Consider the following 19,685-nt stretch of genomic DNA (forward strand, 5'->3'; position numbering starts at 1 on the left):
AGCAGAACTCTCTCACCTCTGTGGCCTCATTTGGCCTGGGAGGTAGCTGGTATCCCCACTCCCTCTACTGATACAGACACCTGAACAGGCCCGAGGCTCCCCTGCACCCCACTCGCCCCGGCCGCACCTGGAGCCCCGGCTGGGCGTGTAGCATCACCGTGTGTCCCCGCATCTCCACATACAGCAGAGGCTCCTGCAAGAAGGGCAAGGCGACGGGGCGCCCGTCCACCTGGAGGAGAAGGGAGGCGGGAGGAGGAGCGACGTCGGGACAGCGGAGAGGAAAGCGCAGGACCGACTTTCCCCGGGTCCTTGGCTTTACTCACCGTGACCGCCCCGCCCTGCAGCAGCCGCACGGCCACGTCTCCCAGCAGCACGGCCACCTCGTGGGTCCAGGACACGCCGCTCCGGCCCCGGTCATCGTTGGTCACGTGCACGCTGTGGCGTGGGAGGCCCAGATGCAGTGGTCAGCAGGGACGGGTGTAAGGGGGCAGGGAGAAGGCAGAGGGAGTTGCGCACCTAAAGTCGCCTCCACGGCAGTCCTTGGCCAGCACGTAGCTGCAGCTGCCCTGGAAGTGCAACAGGCGGCCGTCGAAGGTGCGGTAATGAGGGTCTCCGAAGGCCATGCAGGAAGCGGGCCGGGTCAGGCAGCGGGGGCAGCAGCTGCCGGGACGCAGGGCGGGGGCCTCGTCCTGGCCTCCGCCCCAGACACCGTCAGACACGCTGCGCTCCCTGCCGTGCCCCACGCAGAGCCTCCCGGGGCACGGAGGATCGCTGGGGAGGCTCCAGGGCTCCTGGGCTTACTCCTGGCGGGGGGTCAGAGCGCCACCTCGTGGCTACTTCGGGAACTGCACGACCTGGGCAAGTCCACCCTCCTCCTTCCCCGGGGCACCCAGGGGGGCGGTGCCAAGTGGCCACCCATCCCACCGCCTCAGACAGCAGCACTCACGGGCCCGCAGGAGAGCGGCGGGCAGCGCTGGCTCTGGCAGCTCACGGCGCCGGCTACGCAGGAGCAGCTGGTGCAGGCGTCCACGGCCCAGCGCTCCCCGGAGGCCACCTGCCGGCCCTGGTGCGCGCACGACTGGGCGGGGGCTGAGGGGACAGTAAGGGGCGAGGGTCCGCTGCCCATCCCTGACACTGGGTCTCGCTCCCGCCTCCCCCCTCCCCGACCCCCCCATCTCCCTAGCCCGCACCTTGGCATCTCTCACAGCACCTGCCAGCGTCCCGCACCTTCGCCCAGCCGTGGGGGCAGGAGAGGGCCTGGCACTCTTCCAGGTGGCACTCCACGCGGCCCCGCTGAGGACAGATGCCATGGCTCTAGGGACTTCCGGCAGGGTCTGGAGTCCCTGGCCTCACACTCTTGGAGCCCTTCTGGATCAGGGACTGGGGCGGGAGCCCCCTCTCTCGAAATGCACCTTCAGCTACCTGCCCTCACACAGGGATGCCCAGAGGGGGCGCCTTTTTCTGATTACCTCGAAGACCCCATATTCTCTGGTCCAGTGACCAGAAGCTCCTCCCTTTATCCATCTCTCAGGTCCTCCACCCTCACCCTCCCACCCCCAGCTCACACGGCAGGTGCAAGTGATACAGTCGTCGCTGGGGTCCCGCCAGCTCTCTCCATCTGCCACTCTCCGGCCCTCAGCTTCCACCACACATTCTGAGGAGGAAGAAATGGGGATGGGAGAGCACTGTCATTCCGCCTGCATGAGCTCACCCTGAAGGCCAGGTCAGGGCGGTGCCCACCCCATCCAATTAGCACCCTGATGGTGTTGATTTCTTCAACCAGCACCATGGCCTACTAGATGGCAGACCCGGCACCAGTGCTCGGGATGTCCAGAGTGTCCCGGAAGCCACAAAAGCCAGAAGCTGGAACTTTCCTCTGGACCGGCTGCCAGCTCAGCTGTGTGATGCCCTGCTAGTGGGCCTCGGGTCCTTGAGCCAAGCCTCAGGCCAGGCCTTGAGAATCCAGGCTTCATTCCCTGCCTCCCTCTACCTCATGGGTCCCTCCTCCACCCCAACGAACAGCCCTCCCTTTCTACAAAAGAACAAAGCCTGCATTCTGAGTGCACACCCCAGGTTGCCCACTTGGCCCATGGATGCCACCCCTCCTGTCTCCCTCCTGGCTCCGGCTCTGAGGATGCAGAACAAAATTGGGCATGCACCCTGGCACACGGGACAGCAGCTCCCAGGGGGGGTATGGCGCTCCAACAGGGGACAGCTGGGCTCAGGACAGGCCCGGTGAATGCAGAGCCAAGTCAGGTCCTGTGGAAGGGCACAGGAACACGACAGGTAGAGAACAGCAGGGAGGGAGCAGGGCCTAGGCAGGATGCGACATTCAGGACAAGTGGGCAAATGTCGGGGGTGAGTAGGAAGCCCAGAGCTGCTGCAGGAGAGGAGTCGCAGCCACAGCCCACAGAGGAGGAGGAAGAGGGGGCTTGAGGAGTCCCCAAGGCAGGAGGGCTCACCTGGCACTGGCAGGTGTAGCAGGGGTCTGGCGGGGCCAGCTTAGACCCCCGCAGGTGCTCCGTGCAGGGACTCAGCGGCTCTGTGAAGACAAGAACGCAGTATGGGAGACGCTGCCGGGATGGGGGTGGGGACAAAGCCTAACTGACCCCTTATCCCCCTACTGCGACCCCGGGGTTTTTGGGCCCAGGGCATACTTATGGCCCTAACACCTTGATTCTAGGAATGACAGATCCCTTTTCCTTTTGTTCCAGCAAAGAAAAGTTTGGACTTTTGAAAAGGAACTTTGCTAGGCTGCTAGCATGGAGGGCCTGAAAACGGACAAAGTGTGGCTTCCTCAGCCTGAGGTCACTAAGGACCACTGGGCTGCCCGCCCTGCTCGCCCTCCCACTTATCGTCTGAAAGGAAGCACAATGAGCCAGGTACCCCAGGTTCCAATCCTGGCTCCAGCACTCAGTGCCTGTGCCATTTTGGGCAAATTAATCAACTTCTCTGAACCTCAATTTCTTCATCTGTTAACAAAAGGAGTAATAACACCTCCTCACTGGGTAACTGTGAGAATTAAATGGGATGATGTTTATTAAAAGTACAAGTACAGGGCTTCCCTGGTGGCGCAGTGGTTGAGAGTCCGCCTGCCGATGCAGGGGACACGGGTTCGTGCCCCGGTCCGGGAAGATCCCACATGCCGCGGGGCGGCTGGGCCCGTGAGCCATGGCTGCTGAGTTTGCACGTCCGGAGCCTCTGCTCCGCAACGGGAGAGGCCACAACAGTGAGAGGCCCGTGTACCACAAAAAAAAAAAAGTACAAGTACAGTGCGTGGCATGCAGTAGGTGCTTAGTAAATACTGTGCCTTTCCTCTTTCCCTGCAGCAGCACATCCGAACAAGTGTTGACAAGAACACCTCTCCCCACCTCTGTAGCTGGGCGACTCACTGCCCCTCTGGTCCTAATATCCCTGCCCTCGAGAAGCCAGCAGCCAGCACAGCTGCAACCCTGCAGCGCCACCTGCTGGACAAGATGCACCAGGCTTCAGAGTCAAGGGGTCCTGCTAGCTTCCCGTTTCCCCTTAGGGTATTACAGGTCTCACCCTCCAGGGTACAGGTTTCCAGAACAATCCACCGGACTCAGGAAAGGGCTGGGGCTGGGATTGTGGAGGAGGGCTGGCTGGCCCTTCCAGTGTCACTCTGGGGGTGGCAGCCCTGCCCTCTTTCCCCCCCAGTCCAGGGACTCACGGGCACAGGTGGGGCAGCAATGCTGGGGCCCGGGGGGCAGGAGCTGGCTGGCGGGACAGCCCACCAGGCTGGGACACTGCCGCCGGTGACAGCGAAGGCTGGGAGTTCCCTCAGGCTGCAGCTGAATGAGCGAGCAGGGGGTGGGTCCCAGGCCATGGAAGCTGAGAGCCACCCTCTTTCCTCTGGATGCCAGGCTCTTCCATCTGCCTTGGGCAGATCAGACGACAGTGTGCAGAGAGACTGAGCATCTCCTCACCCCATGCCCCAGTCCCCAGAGAGGACAGTGCCTGCTGCTGCAGTCACTGGGGCCTGAACCTTCATGTGGCCTTTGACCCTTCTGCACTCCCATGCCATCCCCCTCCCCAATCCCATTGCCTAATCTCCTGATCTATGATGTCGGTCGCCTGCTCAAAACCCTTTCATTGGCTCACCCTTACCTTTCAAATAGAAGTTCCCCAGTATGGCCCCCAACCAATTCCCAGGCATCTCCCCGCAACCTTCTACCCACACCACCCCACACTCCAGCCAGGAGGGCCCGCCCACTGCCTGCCCCCCCAGACTTGCTGGCCCTGCCTGCTCTTCACCCCAAGCCCCTGCCTCACTCCCTGGCCACAGGGACACACTCCTGACTCCCCACAATGCCTGCTCCCCGCAGGGTCCAGGCTGCCCCTCAGCCTTGAGCTCCCCTACCTCACAGGTGCACACTTCACAGGGGTCTGCGCCAGGCTGGAAGCTCTCCCCGGGCTCATACTTCCGACCCTCATGCTCACAGGCTTGGCAGGGGTCGGGTGGGGGGTTAAGAGCAGAACAGAATCAGGGAGCTTTCAGGCTGGCAGCAATGCCAGGCCCTCCAGCCTCAGAGAAGGGGGTGTGCATAAGAATGGGGGCCACTTCTCCTGGAACGACGCATCTCTGCCGCCCAGCCCAGGGCAATGGCAGGGAGATGCTCACGGGGCACTGCCTCCCTGCCCACGCCCCCCCACCCCAGGCTCCCAGTACCAGAGCATGGAGGGCAGCAGTCACGGGGCCCCAGGTGAGGCTGGGCACAGGAGGTGACACACTGGATGCGGGCACAGGTGATGACACCCTCATGACACATGCAGGAGGAACAGGGGCTGTCGGGGGGCTCCCAGCTACTGCGTTCAGGGTGCTCCTCCCCATGAACCAGGCAGCCTGTGTCCGAGGTGGGCAGGGATGAGCTCTGAGTCTGGGTTCTGCATGTCTGCCCCTGACCCAGCCCCCTCAGCCTGGGTGCTCAGTAGGGTATGCGGGTGCCAGGAAGGGTTTCTGCAGGGATATAGTGGAAAGGTGTCCTGGGACAGAACTCCTGCCTGTGATGGAGGGGAAAGACACTGGGTCGGGGTCAGAACACCTGGACTCTAATCCCATTCCTCGTCTGCTTGCTTGCTAGACCCAGTGCCAGGCAGTAGGCACTGTCTGTTATAGCCCAGCGCCAGCAACAGCACCTGGCCTGCAGCAAGTGTGTAATAAATGCCCGTGGGATGAATGAGAGGCTCCATCAGTGACCGTGCGCCCAAGGTAACTCAATCTCTACAAGTCTCAGTCTCCCCATCTGTTAAATGGGGATTTCATCTCAGGGCAAGGAGACGCTGACAGTTCCTATACCATGCTGGGCAGTGTACGGGGCGAGGGCCCACACAGGCTAAAAAAGGCCCCTACTCTAGAACCAGATGGCCTAGATGCAAATCTTGACTCTGCCATCTACTGGCTAAGTGACCACAGGTAAGTTATGTTACCTCAGTTATCTCATCTATAAAATGGGAAAAGTTAATAATAATACCTACTTGTTGAGATCGTTGTGTGCCTCAAATGAGGTATGTGTAAAGCGCTTAGCACATGGTATATGCTCAATAAATGTTAATTATCATTATTATCATTATGAATGGGGCGTGGTTAGGAATGGGCAGCTTCGAGGAGATTCTAATAAGCACCTAGAAGGGGAGACGGTCTGGATAGGCCAGGGGCAGGGATAGGGAGGAAGAGCTGAAAGTGAATGCGGTGAGAGCTCAAGGGCTGAGGTATGGGAGGGACAGATGGGTGGACAGGGAGGTGGGAAGTCTGGAGGAGAGCTGAGGGGAGGGAGGTGGGGCCAATGGAGGGACGGAAACAAGGGAGCAGCCCCACTGGCCAGGCATACCTCTGCAGCGAGGGCAGCAGCTCCCCGGCTCTGTGACCTGGAGTGGGCAGGGCAGAGGTGGGCACTGCAGCCGCTCACAGCTGACCTGGCCAGCCTGCAGGAGATGCCTGGTCAGTGACTTGCTCTCCAGGCCAGCTGACCCCGCCCCTGCCCCCTCTGCCACCTCCCTACCACACCTGACAGCGACAGCGCTCACAGCTGCCTGCGGGCCCCTCAAACTCCTCCCCGTCCTGGTGCTCGCGGCCCTGAGAGAGGCAGCCTGCGGGTGACATGTGTCCTGGGCGGGGGCTGTGCTACCAGTCCAGCATCAGGTCTGGCAGAGCGGGAGGGGGAGGCGCGGGGGTGCGGGGCATGTGTGCTCACTGTGGCAAACAGGGCAGAAGCAAGGCCCTGGGGAGGGATGGGGGCACAGAGCTGGAGCACACGGCTTCTTCTGGCAGTGCATGGAGCCTTCCTGGGGGAGAGAGGCCACGCTGCCACTTCCCATGTCATCACACCCTCAACCAGGCCACACGCGGCCTCATGGGGGTGTGCCCCTACTGACCTGCCCGGCCCAGACCCCCTCCCTCAGCCCAGGAGGCCTGAGCCCAATCTGTCCTGATGGATGTCACAGGCAGTGTGTACCCTGGGAGGAGGAGACGACCTCTTTCTGGCCAGAGAGGAGGATCAAGGGATGAAGGGCTCCAAGCCCCCAAAGGGCCGCCTCACCTGGCAGGTGCAGATGGAGCAGGTGGGGTCGAGCGGGTCAGGAAGGGTCTCTCCGGGGGCAGCGGTGACCCCATGATAGAGGCATCCTGGCAGAGGGGGGAATACAAGGCAGAGCCGCAATCAGTGGGTCCCTCTGCTGACACAGGCACACACACAGACACACACACACACACACACAGACACACACACACACACACACACAGCTGGGCCTGGGGTCCTCTACCAAAGCTTAACTAAGAGTCAGAAAGAGAGATGAGTGGCTGGGAAGGTGAGGGGCGGGAGGAAAGACTTCAGCCAGACCATGGTGGTGAGACTTGCATGCGTGAAGCGCGGCGGGGGGGACTGAGGGTAGGATCACAGAGCACAGGCCCTTGTGGGAGGAAGATGAGAGGGACGGGCACACTGGAAATGAAGGTGAGAGGTGGGCTGGGCTCGGGAGGGTGGCTTCTTTAGAAGGAAGTTGCCCAAATGTGGTTGGGTGACTCAAGGGCAGTGGAAGCCACTGAATGGCTTGGAGTCTGGTGACGTGATATTTTGGGAAGGCAGGGAGACAGCTGAAGAGCGGGAAGGTCTGGCGGCACAGGGGTGGTTGTGTGGTGCCCCTCACAGTTGGCGCAAGGTGACAGCAGGGACGGAGAGGAGGGCGCGAGTATGGGGTGAGGAACCCCAGGAAAACCCAGTCTGTGGGCTTGCTGCGTGGCTGTCTCAGGGGAGGGGTGACAGTGACCAGACCAGGGGACTCGCAGCCGAAGGGAGGCCGGGAGTTGAGAGGGGCAATGGGAGGGCAGGTCTACCCTGGCAGGTCGGGCAGCAGTGCCCAGACGGGGTGAGCGGGTGGCTGCAGCCCAGAGGCTCACAGGGCCGGCGGCTACAGTTCACGAAGCCTCCGAGACAGGTACACAGATTGCAGGGCTCTCGGGGATCCGGAAACTCCTGGCTGCTCAGGTAGGACTCCCATAGGTACTCGCAGCCTTGGAGAGAGGACAGGGAGGGTGGGGGGAGGGGCAGAAATCAGGGAGAGGAGACCAGTCATCCAGCTCTGAGCCTGGCCTGAGGCCAAGGCCTCAAAGACCTGGTGGGGAGGGAAGGGCTCAGTCTTGGCCGGTGGGTAAAGGGGTCTGGGGGGTGGCAGTTGGATTGGCCAAAGGGCAAACTTTCTCCCCTTCAGCCTGCAAAGAAGCTCCCTGTCCAGGGCCTTCCCTGTGGTCCAGTGGTTAAGAATCGATCTTGCAATGCAGGGGACGCCAGTTGGATCCCTGGTCGGGGAACTAAGATCCCACATGCCGCGGGGCAACTAAGCCCTCGCGCCTGCAACTACTGAGCCGGTGCGCCACAATGTGCCGCAACGAAAGATCCCATGTGCTGCAACTAAGACCCAACACAGCCAATAAATAAATAAATATTACAAAAAAGAAAAAAACTCCCTGTCCAATCCACAGGGAAAACCCACGCAGAATTCGGTCCAGGGCTTTTGTCTTACGGTAATAAATATTTTTGACCCACTCTAGGGCAGTAAAGATGACTTTGACCCCGCCCTCCTGTCCCCCCACCCGTACAGTTCCCGTCCCCTCACCATCACAGGTAGGGCAGCAGTCACCCCTGGCAGGGAAGGGGCACTGTGCTGGGGCACAGGCCCTGGGCTCACAGCTGACGCTGCCCTCCCAGCAGAGGCAGATGTGGCACCGGGCAGTGGGCGAAGGGAAGCGCTCGCCGCTGGCGAACTCCTTCCCCTGGTACAGGCAGCCTGCGGGGCAGGCGAGGGGCTGGGGGGCCATGGAGGCGGCGCACCAGGCGCACTACCTCCCGGGCCCTGCGGGCTGGGTGGGCACCGTTCCCACACTTTCTTAGTGAGAACCCCGCCCCCGGAGGAGCGGGCCAGGAGGAAGGGGGAGAAGGGGTGGCGCCCTGCCTGGAGGTAAAGAGGGACGCAGAGTAAGAGGGGGACCGAGCAGGTGAGGTTCCGGGGTGGAGCTGGAAGGAGTGCGGGCAGGTGCAGCCGGGGCGTTACCGTCACAGGAGGGGCAGCAGGGGCCCTGGCGCGGGTGGGCGCAGGGCGCCGGTGGGCAGGGCAGCCGCTGGCAGGACACGGAGCCGTCGAGGCAGAGGCAGCGGCGGCAGGGGTCGTCGGGCTGGGAGAAGTGCTCCTGGTGGCGGACGGGGACCCCGCCCCCGGGCCGAGGGCAACCAGAGGGAGTGGCTGCAGCCAGAGAGCAAGCGTCAGCGAGGCGGGGGTGGGGGGGTGGGGAGGGAGGCTGCTGAGGGGGTCCCTCTGGAGAAGCGGCGAGGGGTGCGGCTCCTACCCGGGCACTGCGGGCAGCACTCTCCTGGCAACAGGAGTGGCTCTGGACAGGGCAAGGGCGGGCAGCGGCGGGCCGGGCACTGCACGTGGCCGCTCTGCGGATGGACGAGGCCAGGCCAAGTCAGTGGTAGAAGGTGGAGGTGACCCCTCCCCTTCTCACCCTCACCTTGGCGGACTTCTCCTGGTCTCCTCAAGTGCCCCTCCCACCCACCCACTCTTCCTTCCCATCCGGGTGGCAGACTCACCAGACAGCGGCACAGGCGGCAGGGGTCGGAGGGGTGGGGGAAGTCTGCTCCGTTGGGGTACTCTTTCCCAGCAAAGGCACAGCCTGGGGGAAGGGGGAGCTATGGGCCGGGGAGAGGCCCCCCTTCCCCCAGGGCATGCTGCCCTCCCAGCCCTAAAGGCCTATAGATGGGGCCAAGCCATCCCGAGGCACCACCCCCCATCCCGCCCACCTCACCATTGCAGTTGTTCTGGCAACAGGGACCAGGCAACGGGTGGGCACAGGAGGCCCTGGGGCAGGCCCGAGGTTGGCAGTGGGCATGGCCTTCCCGGCACTGGCATTCCTGACAGGGGTCTCGGGGGTGGGAGAAGCTCTCGCCATCCAGAAACACTTGCTTCTCCAGGATGCAGTCTGGGCGGTGGGGCGGGTGGGCAGGAGTGGAGACAAAGACTGACAGTGCAAGGAGCAGGCTGACAGTCCCTCTACCCGTGAGTCCAGAGTCACTGCAGAGGTGCCACTTGGAAGCTGTCCCCATGGAGGGAGAGGAGGAGGAGGAGGGGCTGTGTATGCGGACAAGCATATCTCCCCAAGCACACACTTGTGCGCGCGCGCGCGCGTGTGTGTGTGTGTGTGTGTGTGTGTTTAGTTCCTTTACCTGCAGGCAGCTGTGTGTGCCTCTGAGGGTGAAGAGCCGAAGGGCTCATGCATGTGCATGCCTGTGTTTGTGATACGCGCCCTGCACACTCTCCGTGTGGGCGGGGATCAGGGCACACAGCATCCCAGCTCCCAGTCTCTTGCGTAGGAAACCTGAACGTTTGTTGCATGAACCAGGCTTATACAGGTAGATATACGAATAGATGTGCGTGGTGGGGGTATTGGAAGAGGAAGTGTAGGAAAGGAGGGAAGGGTGGTGTTGTAACATGAAGGGACAAACGAATGTCTACTCTTCTCTCCCACCCATACCCTGTGAGTTCCAGAGAGTCCCAAGCTGTGTCAGACTGAAAAATTCAGAAGGCCATTGCTTTCTAAGGTATCCGTTGGGCCCACGGGGCCACGGAGTGGCAGGGTCAAGGGTTCACCAAGCCAGACAGGTACAGTAAGCACGTACCTGGGCACCTGGGGCAGCACTGGCCGGGTCCACTCTGGGGCCTGGCACAGGTTGTGGGAGGGCAGTTGACCAAGGAGCATGTCACGGTCCCATCCTGGGAGCAGGTGAGAAGGCAATGGGGGTGGGCCCCGGGAGGGGCTCAGCAGGGCAGCAGCAAGCCTGGGGAGGTACCTCGCAGTGGCAGGTGTGGCAAGGGCTGTCTGCATCTGTGAAGCTCTGCCCGTTGGCGTACACTTGGCCGTGGTAGGTGCAGCTCTCACAGCTGGGGCAGCAGGCGCCTGGGTAGAGCAGGGTGATCACAGCCCAGCCGATCAGGGTGGGCCAGGCAAGGCAGGGGAAGAAAGCTAGATTGGGGCGGGGCACTCACCAGGGGGCTTGGTGGGGTGCTGGCAGGGGGCTGGGGAGCAGAGCAAAGCCCTGCACACGGCCACCCCAGCTTGACAGGAACAGGTTGTGCAGGGCTGACCATCAGGCTCCCACTGGACCCCCTCAGCAAACTCCTCTCCACCAAGCACGCAGGCTACAGCAAGGGGCAGGGGAGGGGGGCTGTCACCATGGCAACCTGGACACATCCACCCATCCCTGCCCTTCCCAGACCATAGGACCCTTCCCAAGACCCTGGCTTAGCCCTCCCCACAGCAGCTTCTGAATACACTCTGGAATGCCTGGTGGACTTAGGAATGCCTTCCCCTTACGGTGAAGGAACACTCCTCCATCTCTAGCTGCTGGGAGAAGCACCCTTTCGTGGTTGCCCCCCAACACACACACCTGGGCAGAGCTGGGGGCCAGAGTCAGACAGGGTGCAGGGGGCGCCCGGGCACTCCTGCTCCTCACAGGAGACCTCGCCGGCCTAGGAGGGAGGCTGGGTGAGTGGCCCTCAAGGGACAAGATAGATCCGGGGCGTGAGACAGTGGCACTGCCTACCTGGCAGGAGCAGCGGACACAGCGGCCACTCTCTTGGAGTCTGAAGGTCTCCTGGCTCTGATACTGGTGTCCCTGGTACTCACAGCCTGGCTAGGATGACAGAGGGACTGGGGCACAGGGCTGGGGGCTGATGGGGAAGCCTCAGAGCACCTGAGGCATCCACCCCCCACCCTGACAAGGACAGCCACCCCTGTCCTCCAGGAGGCCCTGCCAGCCTCCCCCAGCCCACACGTGCCCAGGGTGCCATGAGGCGAGGTGAGAACTCATCCCTCACCCGTGGTGACAGAGCTTACTTTAGAAAGGACTTCCCCTGTACTTTAGCTCAAGGGGGCTTCCTGTTAGTCCACCGGAAGCAACCACCCCACGCCGAGACCCAGAGCCTCTCTTGGGGCAGTGCCCACCCCTCCCTGGTGACTCGAGCCCCCCACTCACTGTCACAGACTGGGCAGCACTTCCCAGGGATCCTGCCTGGGTGTCTGCAGGGCGTGGGTGGGCAGGGCAGAGGCTCACAGTGGACACTCCCATTCTGCCAAAAGGACCTGGTCAGCAGGTGAGAGGCAGGCCCAGAAGCCAGCCCCTCCCTGCCGGGCAGACACACTCACGGCACAACGGCAGTGGGAGCAGGGGTCCCCAGAGCCCACGGGCTCCCCGCTGCGGTACTCTCGCCCATTTAGGAAACAGCCTGTTGGGAAGAGGGTGGCTTAGACCCTCCTCAGGGCCCCACGCCATTCAGCATCCTGGCTTTCATGGGAGGCTCGAGCTGGGCCGTCCATCAGCTTTCCGAGCTCCTCCAGGATCCACCTGCTGACTCACCATCGCACACAGGGCAGCAGGTGCCCGGGAGGGGCCGGGCAGGGTATGGGCACAGGCTGGCACATTCTCGCTGGTGGCACCGGATGTGGCCCTCCTGGTAGGGGGCAGAGTAGGCAGAGGAATGGGCCGTCAGAGCTCATCCAAGTGGCAGAAACAGCATTCGAATCCCAGCTATCCACTTATTAGATATTGCTATGAGTAAATTGTGTCCCCCTTCAAACTCTTATGTTGCAGTCCTAACCCCCTCAGAATGTGACTTATGTGGAAATAGAGTCGTAGCAGATGTAATCACTTAAGTTGGGATGAGGTCAGACTGGAGTGGGGTGGCCCCTGATCCGTTGACTGGTGTCCTTATATACAGGGGAAATTTGGACACAGACACACACTCACACAGGGAGAGAAGCATGTGAAGATGAGGACTGAAGCCACGGGATGCCAAGGAGCTCCAGCCAACTGCCAGAGGTGGAGAGGGGCCTGGAACAGATTCTCCCTGACAGCCCTCAGAGGGAACCGACCCTGCAGACACCTCGGTCTTGGACTTCTGCCTCCAGAACCATGAGATAATCGATTTCTGTTGTTTTAAGCTGCTCCGTTTGTGGTACTTTGTTACAGCAGCCCAAGAAACTAATATAGATGTATAACCTAGCATGCCACTTAAGTTCTCTGTGCCTCAGTTTACTCATCTAAAGAAACAAAAAAAAAGACAATAATAGACCTGCCTTCATAGCCTTGTTGTGGGGATAAGATAAGTGTGCGGCAGGGCATCCACCTCTGGAAGCTGACAGTTAACAGACAGTAGCTGCTGCTACGCCCCATGGTCTTTCCCAGACAGACCCCATCCCTGGAGTTCACACCTGTACCTGGGCTCACTACCTTAGCCCCATAAGTCACTGGGCTGCCAGTGACTCTCCTCACAGGTGGGGGTGGGGCGGTGGGGTGTCAGTGCGAACAGGGAGGGGAAGCACATGGTTGCCAAGGGGCTGGGTGCCCCACAGCCTTCACAGTGGAGTCCTTAGTCCTTGGCAAGCTGTCAGGAAGCTTTGTGGCTCTGGCTTCAGCCCCCACGAACCACAGCCCTCCTTGGCGTGCACACTGCCTGGACATTAGGCCTCCGTGTGCCCCCCTTCCTCCCCCAGACTTTGCCCTGACTCTTCCCTTATGCCTGGTGTCTTAGCCCATTCAGGCCACTGTAATAAAAAATTCCATAGTCTGGGTGGCTCATAAACAACAAAAATTTAGTTCTCACAGTTTTGGAGGCTGGGGAGTCCAAAGTCAAGGTGCTAGGAGTTTCAGTGTCTGGTGAGAGTCTCCTTCCTGGTTCATAGATGCTGTCTAATTGCTTGTGTCTCCACATGGTGGAAGGGACGAAAGAGCTCTCTGGGGTCTTTTTTATACAGGCACTAATCCGATTCATGAGGGTTCCACCCTCATGACCTAATCACCCCCCAAAGGCCCCACCTCCTAATACCATCACTTTGGGGGTTAGAATTTCAACATATGAATCTGGGGCGGGACACAAACTTTCAGTCTATAGCACCATTTCTCCCTGCTCAAATCCTACTCACCCGTTAAGACCTAAGTAAACACCCCCCCCATGAAGATATTCTAGATCTGTTCTGCCCAATAGAAATATAACACAAACCACATATGTCATTTTAAATTCTCTAGCTGTCAAATTTCAAAAAATAAAAAGAAACAGATGGACCTAAATTTTAATATTATGTTCCACTCAAACCAAAATATCCAAAAAGTTATTTCAACATGTAATCAACATGAAGTGTTAATGAGATATTTTACATTCCTTTCTTTCATACTAAGTCTTTGAAAGCCAATGTATATTCTACACTTAGAGCCCGTCTCAAACCAGACGGCCACGTTTCAAGGGCTCAGTGTCCACATGTAGTGGCTCCTGATCAGACAGCAGAGTTCTAGATGCCTCAGGTCAGTTGTGTTTCTCCCTCCCTGGAGCTCGTGCTGCCTGTCATATCCTGCCCAGCCTCACTCCTCCTGTAACCTGAAGCTCCTCGAGTTTGGTTCACAGACATCCTGCTCACCTACTGTGCTCAGAACTGGACATACTGAGGCCGCAACCCCTTCCCCACCCTCATGGTGTTCAGGGTTAGGTCTCCTCCATCTCTGTCCCCTCACAGTGCCTTTTGGGATGTGTTCAGTGGAATGAAGGAATGAATCTGGTGGGCCTGGGGTCGGGGAGGGGTGGGGGCAGCCCAGGAGCAGCACAGGGACTCACCAGGCACTGGCAGATCCGGCAGGGGTCCCCAGGTGTGGTCCACTCTTGGCCATGCTCCCAGTGAGAACCACCTTCTGTGCAGTCTTGGGCTGGGGGCGATGGGCAGAGAGGAGGCCTGGTGGGAGCTTCAGCCAGAACCCCCTCCTTCACGTGCCGTCTGAGGGCTCTCCTCTGAGCCTAAACCAGACCAGATCCTACCTCTGCCTGGACCCCTCGCCTCAGCCTCCCAGCACCCCAGGCAGGGTAAGGCCCAAGTTCCTTAGCCTGCCCTTCCAGGCCTTCCAGGGCCAGCATGGCCACACCCATGTGTCTCTGGCCCCTCCCCACGTCCCAGTGTAAGCTTTGGCCATTCATGTCTGCCTGCACCTTCCCGACTAACACACACCCACCTCACACTGAGTGTCAGTCCCAAGCTGCCCTCTCTTCCTGGAATGCCCGCCACCATGTTCCGCCCTTCGCCTTGCTAACTGCTCTTTAACCTTGAGGTTGGCTCCAGACACGCCACCTCCAGGATGCTTTCCTTCCTGTGCCCAGGCTGGATTAGGTCTCCTTCCTCATGGATCTAGTGTCACCCTCTAGTGGTCTGCCTCGAGGGCCCACCCCGTGTCTTCTGTGCGCAAAGCAGGTAATAGTCAATGTTTATTGACGTACCTATCATTACACACATCTTACAAATGGGGAACTGAAGCACGGAGTAACTCCCTCAGAGGTACATAACCACTGACAAGGGCAGAATCTGAGCCCAGGCCTTCCAGCTCCGGAGCAGGGTTGGCCAGGCCTGGGTCCCCCCACTGACGGCAGCCGCAGGTCAGAGGCCAGCAGAGTGGGCTTTGGGTTGAAGAAGTGGCAATAACAGCCCTCCCTGGAGCTCTGCCAGGGAAGGGGCAGGGCTCTCACCTTGGCAGGTCGGGCAGCAGTGCCCGGGCCTCAGGACTGGTCCAGGGCAGGGGGTGGACGGGCACTTCACGGGCACACAGCGAACCAGGTTCCTCTGTAATGCACCCATAGCTGTACTGCCCCTGGGTCTGGCTCCCAGAGACAGCAGGATGGGCCACAGAGTGGGGATGGAGGGAGAATCTCTCTGGCACCAGGCCTCGGAAAGTATGTGAGGGGCTGAAAGAGTGGCTGGTGTGACCCAGGGTAGGCGGGGGTGTCCCAGGAAGATCAGGGTCTGGGCAAAGGTGCGGGGGACTCACCAGGCAGGAGCATTGGAGACAAGGGTTGGAGCTGGACAGGAAGTTGGCCCCCTCCTCATAAAGCTGTCCCTCATACTCACAGCCTGGGGAGGGTTGCCAGCGTGACGGGCTGGTCAGCAGAGAGCAGGGTGGGTGGACATTACCCGAGGGAAGGCATGACCCCAAGCAGGTACGGAACCCTCGGGCTGAGGGGACGGCGGGGCAGGGTGGGGGGGAGGTCACCTGGCCGGCAGATGGGGCAGCACTCCCCAGGTGGGGTGTAGCTCTCCAGGCAGTTGAGCTCTGAGCATGAGGGCCCCTGGCACTGCACCGTCCCTGCCTGCAGGGTAGACACTGAGCCCTCCTTCCTCCTCTACTGCTCAAGCCGAGTTACTCTGCTGGCCTAGCAGGCCTAGCAGGCTCCAGGCCTCAATGCTGGGGTGGCGGCAGCAGTCCTGCCAGGACCCCAGATTGGGCTGGGCGCTGCCAGGCCTGGGGTTAAGCCGGGCGGTGGGGATGTGGGTGGTAGATGGGACAAGGCTCTGATTCCCTTACCTGACAGGTACAGATGACACAGGGCTCCAGTTGCCACGTTTCCCCACTCCTGTGGCCTCCAGTACAGCCTGCAAAACCAGGGCCAGGCCCGCAAGTAAGAGACCCAGAGAACTGGGGCGAAAGCACGGCCAAGGGCGCCACATCAAAGGGGCACCATTCAGGTGATTCTCAGAGATTGTATACTTACTGCAACTTTCCAGCAGATGGCACTATAGTGTCTGCCTCGAATAATCACCAGATTCCCATTATTTTACAACACATGGAAGCATTGAGGAAAGCGTGCCTTTTTAAAACTTTCACCAAAGACATTGTATGTGCTAGCAGTGGCCCTGAGACACCACGTGTCCTACAAGCGATGTGTGTGTGTGTGTGTCCCTTTTCTTTGTTGGGAGATCCAACAACTCCTAAGACTTTACTCCTCATCTCTGGCCAAGACTCTCAGGCTACATTTCCAGAACCCACCAGTCCCTAAGCCTCTGTCCCACCTTTCAAACTAGCAGCTACCATTCTTCCCGGGGCAGGGTTGCCAAAGACAACATAGGATGCCCAGTTAAATGTGAATTTCAGATGAACAACACATAATACTGTAGTGTAAGTATGTCCCAAATATTGCACGGGACATACTTGTATTTAAAAATATGTTATTTATACAAAATTCAAATTTAACAGGGCATCCTATTTTTTTTTTTTTTTTGGCAGTGCCGCTGCAGGATCTTAGTTCCCCAATGGGGGACTGAACCCGGGTCCTCAGCAGTGAAAGCATGGAGTCCTAACCACCGGACCACCAGGGAAGTCCCAGGTATCCTATATGTTTAGCTGCTAAACCCGGCAACCTTATCTTCCTGACTATGAACCGGTAACAGCTGCTGTCTTCATGTCACTGGCACCACTAGTTTCCCAAGCTCAGAGTCCACTGTTCCGTGGGATCCAACTACGTTCTTTGGAAACACCCCTCCTTCTGCAGCACACTGCCATCCCTGGCTCCATGCCTAGGCAACTACAGTAATAGCCCCCTAACTGGTCTCTCTGCATCTAGCCCATATACCACGTGAAAATTCCAAAAATGCCTCTTTGAACATGCCACACTCTTGCTTTTCAGCCTTCAGTGGTTCCCCATTGTCCACAGAAGAAAGTCCAAACTGTAAGGCTTACAGCAGTGTGTTCCCACTGGCTTTCCCAGTCTGATTTCCTGCAACACACCTTTCCCCACTCTGTGTGCCTAGAGGGCCTTCAAGTACACCCTTTCCTTCTGGTGAAACTCCACTTTCCCTTGAAGATCCAGCTCGGATGACCTGTTGTATGTAGGGCCCTCCCCGATCACCTAGTCTGGGTGGGCTTCCCCTGCCTTCCTGCCCTCTCCTCTGGCGACTGACCACTTAAGACCTTTCTCCACCTCCTCTTAATCTGTTCATTGGCTCTTAAATCTCGTATTATACTAGCTATATACGTTTATCTTCTCACTAGATTAGAAGCTGCCTGAGGAAAGGAAAAAGATCAGGTAGAGCAGGGGTCCCCAACCCCCAGGCCACGGACAGGTAATGGTTCGTGGCCTGTTAGGAACCGGGCCGCACAGCAGGAGGTGAGCAGCGGCGAGTGAGCAAAGCTTCATCTGTATTTACAGCCGCTCGCATTACCTCCTGAGCTCCTCCTCCTGTCAGATCAGCGGTGGTATTAGATTCTCATAGGAGCGCGAACCCTACTGTGAACTGCGCATGCGAGGGATCTAGGTTGTGTGCTGCTTGTGAGAGTCTAATGCCTGATGATCTGAGGTGGAGCTGAGGCGGTGATGTTAGCGCTGGGGAGCGGCTGCAAATACAGGTTATCATCAGCAGAGAGGTTTGACTGCACAGAGACCATAATAAATCAATGACTTGCAGACTCATATCAAAACCCTATCGGTGGGTGGCAAGTGACAGTTAAGCTGCATCTTATGGAATAGACTGGACATAAGCAACACACTTTTGGTGTCACTGTCTCCCGTCGCCCCCAGAAGGGACCATCTAGTTGCAGGAAAACAAGCTCAGGGCCCCCACTGATTCTGCATTATGGTGAGTTGTATAACTATTTCATTATATATTACAATGTAATAGAAATAGAATGTACAATAAATGTAATGAGCTTGAATCATCCCGAAACCTTCCCCCACCACCACCCCGGTCCATGGAAAGACTGTCTTCCATGAAACTGGTCCCTGGTGTCAGAAAGGTTGGGGACCACTGACGTACAGCCTTTGGCTCAGTCCCAGGTCAGAAGCAGCATTTGCTGACTTGGGCTTTGCTTCTGAACACCCCTAGCCACTGCCGGAGCGAGGGGGCAGACGCCCTCTGGACACATGGCAGGTGGCAGGCCAGGCTCTGGGGCCCCAGAACGAGTGCAGGAGGTGGGTCTGGGGCCGGCAGAAGGCTGACCGGGCTCGCAGTGCGGGCAGCACGCTCCCGGCTCCGGGCAGGGTCCTCTTGGGCATGGCTTCTGGGTGCAGGTTACGGCTCCTTCCTGTGGAAAGCAGGCATCAGAACCCTGGAGGATAGGGCCTCCAGAACCGAGACCTCTCCCCAGGCTGGGACCCACCAGAGGCGCAAGAGGCTGAGTTGGCTCAGGCTACGTGGGCTACCCTTGGCCCAAGGGCAGAAAAGAGACATCCTTCCCCCTCCCCCATCATCTCCTGCCACTCTCGACCCTCGGGAAACCATCTCTTCCAGGTACCAGCAAATTCTCCAGCGTGGAGAGATCCTAGGAAGGGAACCAAGGGCTTCCTCAGTGGAAGGGTGAGGAAAGAAATAGGTGGGTGTGAAGCCAAGTGAGGGAGCAGAGGCAGATAGATGCCAGGGACAGATGGATGACTGGGGACACTGAGGGTCCGCAGGCGAGGGGGCAGGTATAGGAAGACAAGAACCCCACTGTGTGCGTGGGGATTGAGCTCCAGAAAGCAGAACTCTTCGGAATCAGCTGAAGGCGGCCAGTGGCAAGGCTTGGGGGGATGGGCAGGGAGACCCCACTTCTAAACATTCAGCACGCCAGGCTGCAGCGACAGGTAGCTGAGGTGAGGCAGACAGGTGAGGGGAACAGGTATGGGATATCCAGGGTGGGTCACAGGAGCTCACCAGGCAGCGGCAGGTGGTACAGGCATCTGTGGCGAAGGTCTCCCCATTGCCATAGGCCTGACCATTGTGGCTGCAGCCTGAGGAGGAGATGGTGCTGTCGCTCAGGCACTCAGGGCCATTTTCGGGCCCTGAGGCGGTGCCAGTGGGCAGGCGGATGGCACTCACCATGGCAATGGGGCAGCCCAGGCTGGGGGACACAGTGTGTAGCCCCGTCCTGGCAGACACAGGCTGTGCAGGCATCAGGCTCCCAGCGAGCCCCCTCGGGCCAGGCCCGACCCAGCCCCCAGCACTGGGGCGAAGCCGCGTGGCATTCACAGGACTCCAGCTGCCTCACCCTCCCCTGCAGGTCTTTGTTCTGGGGAGAGAGGTGGGGGTAAGAGGCACTGGCTTAGCTTCCCCCACCAACTCCCACAGATTTGTGGGGTGTGAAAGCCAAGGCAGGATGAGAAGGAAACGTGACAGTTCCAGAGCAAGGTGGGTCCCCCTCCAGGCAGCATCCAGCTCAAACAGTCCCAGTTCTCATAGCCTGGGGTCTGGATAGGCTCCCAGGGGAACACGGGCCCCCAGTCCTCTCCTTTAGACAAAAGGGGACTCAGTCCCTGTGACCCAACAGTTAAAGACCTTTATCTATCCGAAATCTTTCCTGATGATACTCCATAATGTTTGCCAAATACATGGAAGA

At 59.3% G+C, this 19,685-nt stretch overlaps 1 protein-coding gene across 1 annotated transcript in view; it reads right to left on the reverse strand.

The window, feature by feature from the left end:
* Positions 1 to 19,685, reverse strand: part of KCP (kielin cysteine rich BMP regulator) — a 43,837-nt gene that overhangs the window by 2,242 nt on the left and 21,910 nt on the right. The window contains exons 6-40 of the mRNA XM_079932321.1: positions 19,169 to 19,358; positions 19,004 to 19,080; positions 18,311 to 18,395; positions 15,369 to 15,451; positions 15,070 to 15,163; positions 14,173 to 14,255; positions 11,925 to 12,018; positions 11,714 to 11,793; positions 11,544 to 11,637; positions 11,112 to 11,197; positions 10,956 to 11,037; positions 10,555 to 10,707; positions 10,359 to 10,465; positions 10,188 to 10,281; positions 9,317 to 9,490; positions 9,102 to 9,184; positions 8,858 to 8,951; positions 8,566 to 8,754; positions 8,131 to 8,301; positions 7,352 to 7,528; positions 6,558 to 6,643; positions 6,213 to 6,303; positions 6,026 to 6,108; positions 5,850 to 5,943; positions 4,691 to 4,864; positions 4,382 to 4,464; positions 3,692 to 3,812; positions 2,463 to 2,542; positions 2,160 to 2,259; positions 1,566 to 1,654; positions 1,191 to 1,293; positions 947 to 1,089; positions 517 to 689; positions 324 to 435; positions 128 to 229 (exon numbers count right to left, since the gene is read on the reverse strand). Coding sequence (XP_079788447.1) covers positions 128 to 229; positions 324 to 435; positions 517 to 689; positions 947 to 1,089; positions 1,191 to 1,293; positions 1,566 to 1,654; positions 2,160 to 2,259; positions 2,463 to 2,542; positions 3,692 to 3,812; positions 4,382 to 4,464; positions 4,691 to 4,864; positions 5,850 to 5,943; positions 6,026 to 6,108; positions 6,213 to 6,303; positions 6,558 to 6,643; positions 7,352 to 7,528; positions 8,131 to 8,301; positions 8,566 to 8,754; positions 8,858 to 8,951; positions 9,102 to 9,184; positions 9,317 to 9,490; positions 10,188 to 10,281; positions 10,359 to 10,465; positions 10,555 to 10,707; positions 10,956 to 11,037; positions 11,112 to 11,197; positions 11,544 to 11,637; positions 11,714 to 11,793; positions 11,925 to 12,018; positions 14,173 to 14,255; positions 15,070 to 15,163; positions 15,369 to 15,451; positions 18,311 to 18,395; positions 19,004 to 19,080; positions 19,169 to 19,358 — 3,924 coding nt within the window. The remainder of the gene's footprint in view (positions 1 to 127; positions 230 to 323; positions 436 to 516; positions 690 to 946; positions 1,090 to 1,190; positions 1,294 to 1,565; positions 1,655 to 2,159; positions 2,260 to 2,462; positions 2,543 to 3,691; positions 3,813 to 4,381; positions 4,465 to 4,690; positions 4,865 to 5,849; positions 5,944 to 6,025; positions 6,109 to 6,212; positions 6,304 to 6,557; positions 6,644 to 7,351; positions 7,529 to 8,130; positions 8,302 to 8,565; positions 8,755 to 8,857; positions 8,952 to 9,101; positions 9,185 to 9,316; positions 9,491 to 10,187; positions 10,282 to 10,358; positions 10,466 to 10,554; positions 10,708 to 10,955; positions 11,038 to 11,111; positions 11,198 to 11,543; positions 11,638 to 11,713; positions 11,794 to 11,924; positions 12,019 to 14,172; positions 14,256 to 15,069; positions 15,164 to 15,368; positions 15,452 to 18,310; positions 18,396 to 19,003; positions 19,081 to 19,168; positions 19,359 to 19,685) is intronic.

Source organism: Stenella coeruleoalba (genome assembly GCF_951394435.1).
Source record: "Stenella coeruleoalba genome assembly, chromosome: 9".
Lineage (NCBI taxonomy): Eukaryota > Metazoa > Chordata > Mammalia > Artiodactyla > Delphinidae > Stenella > Stenella coeruleoalba.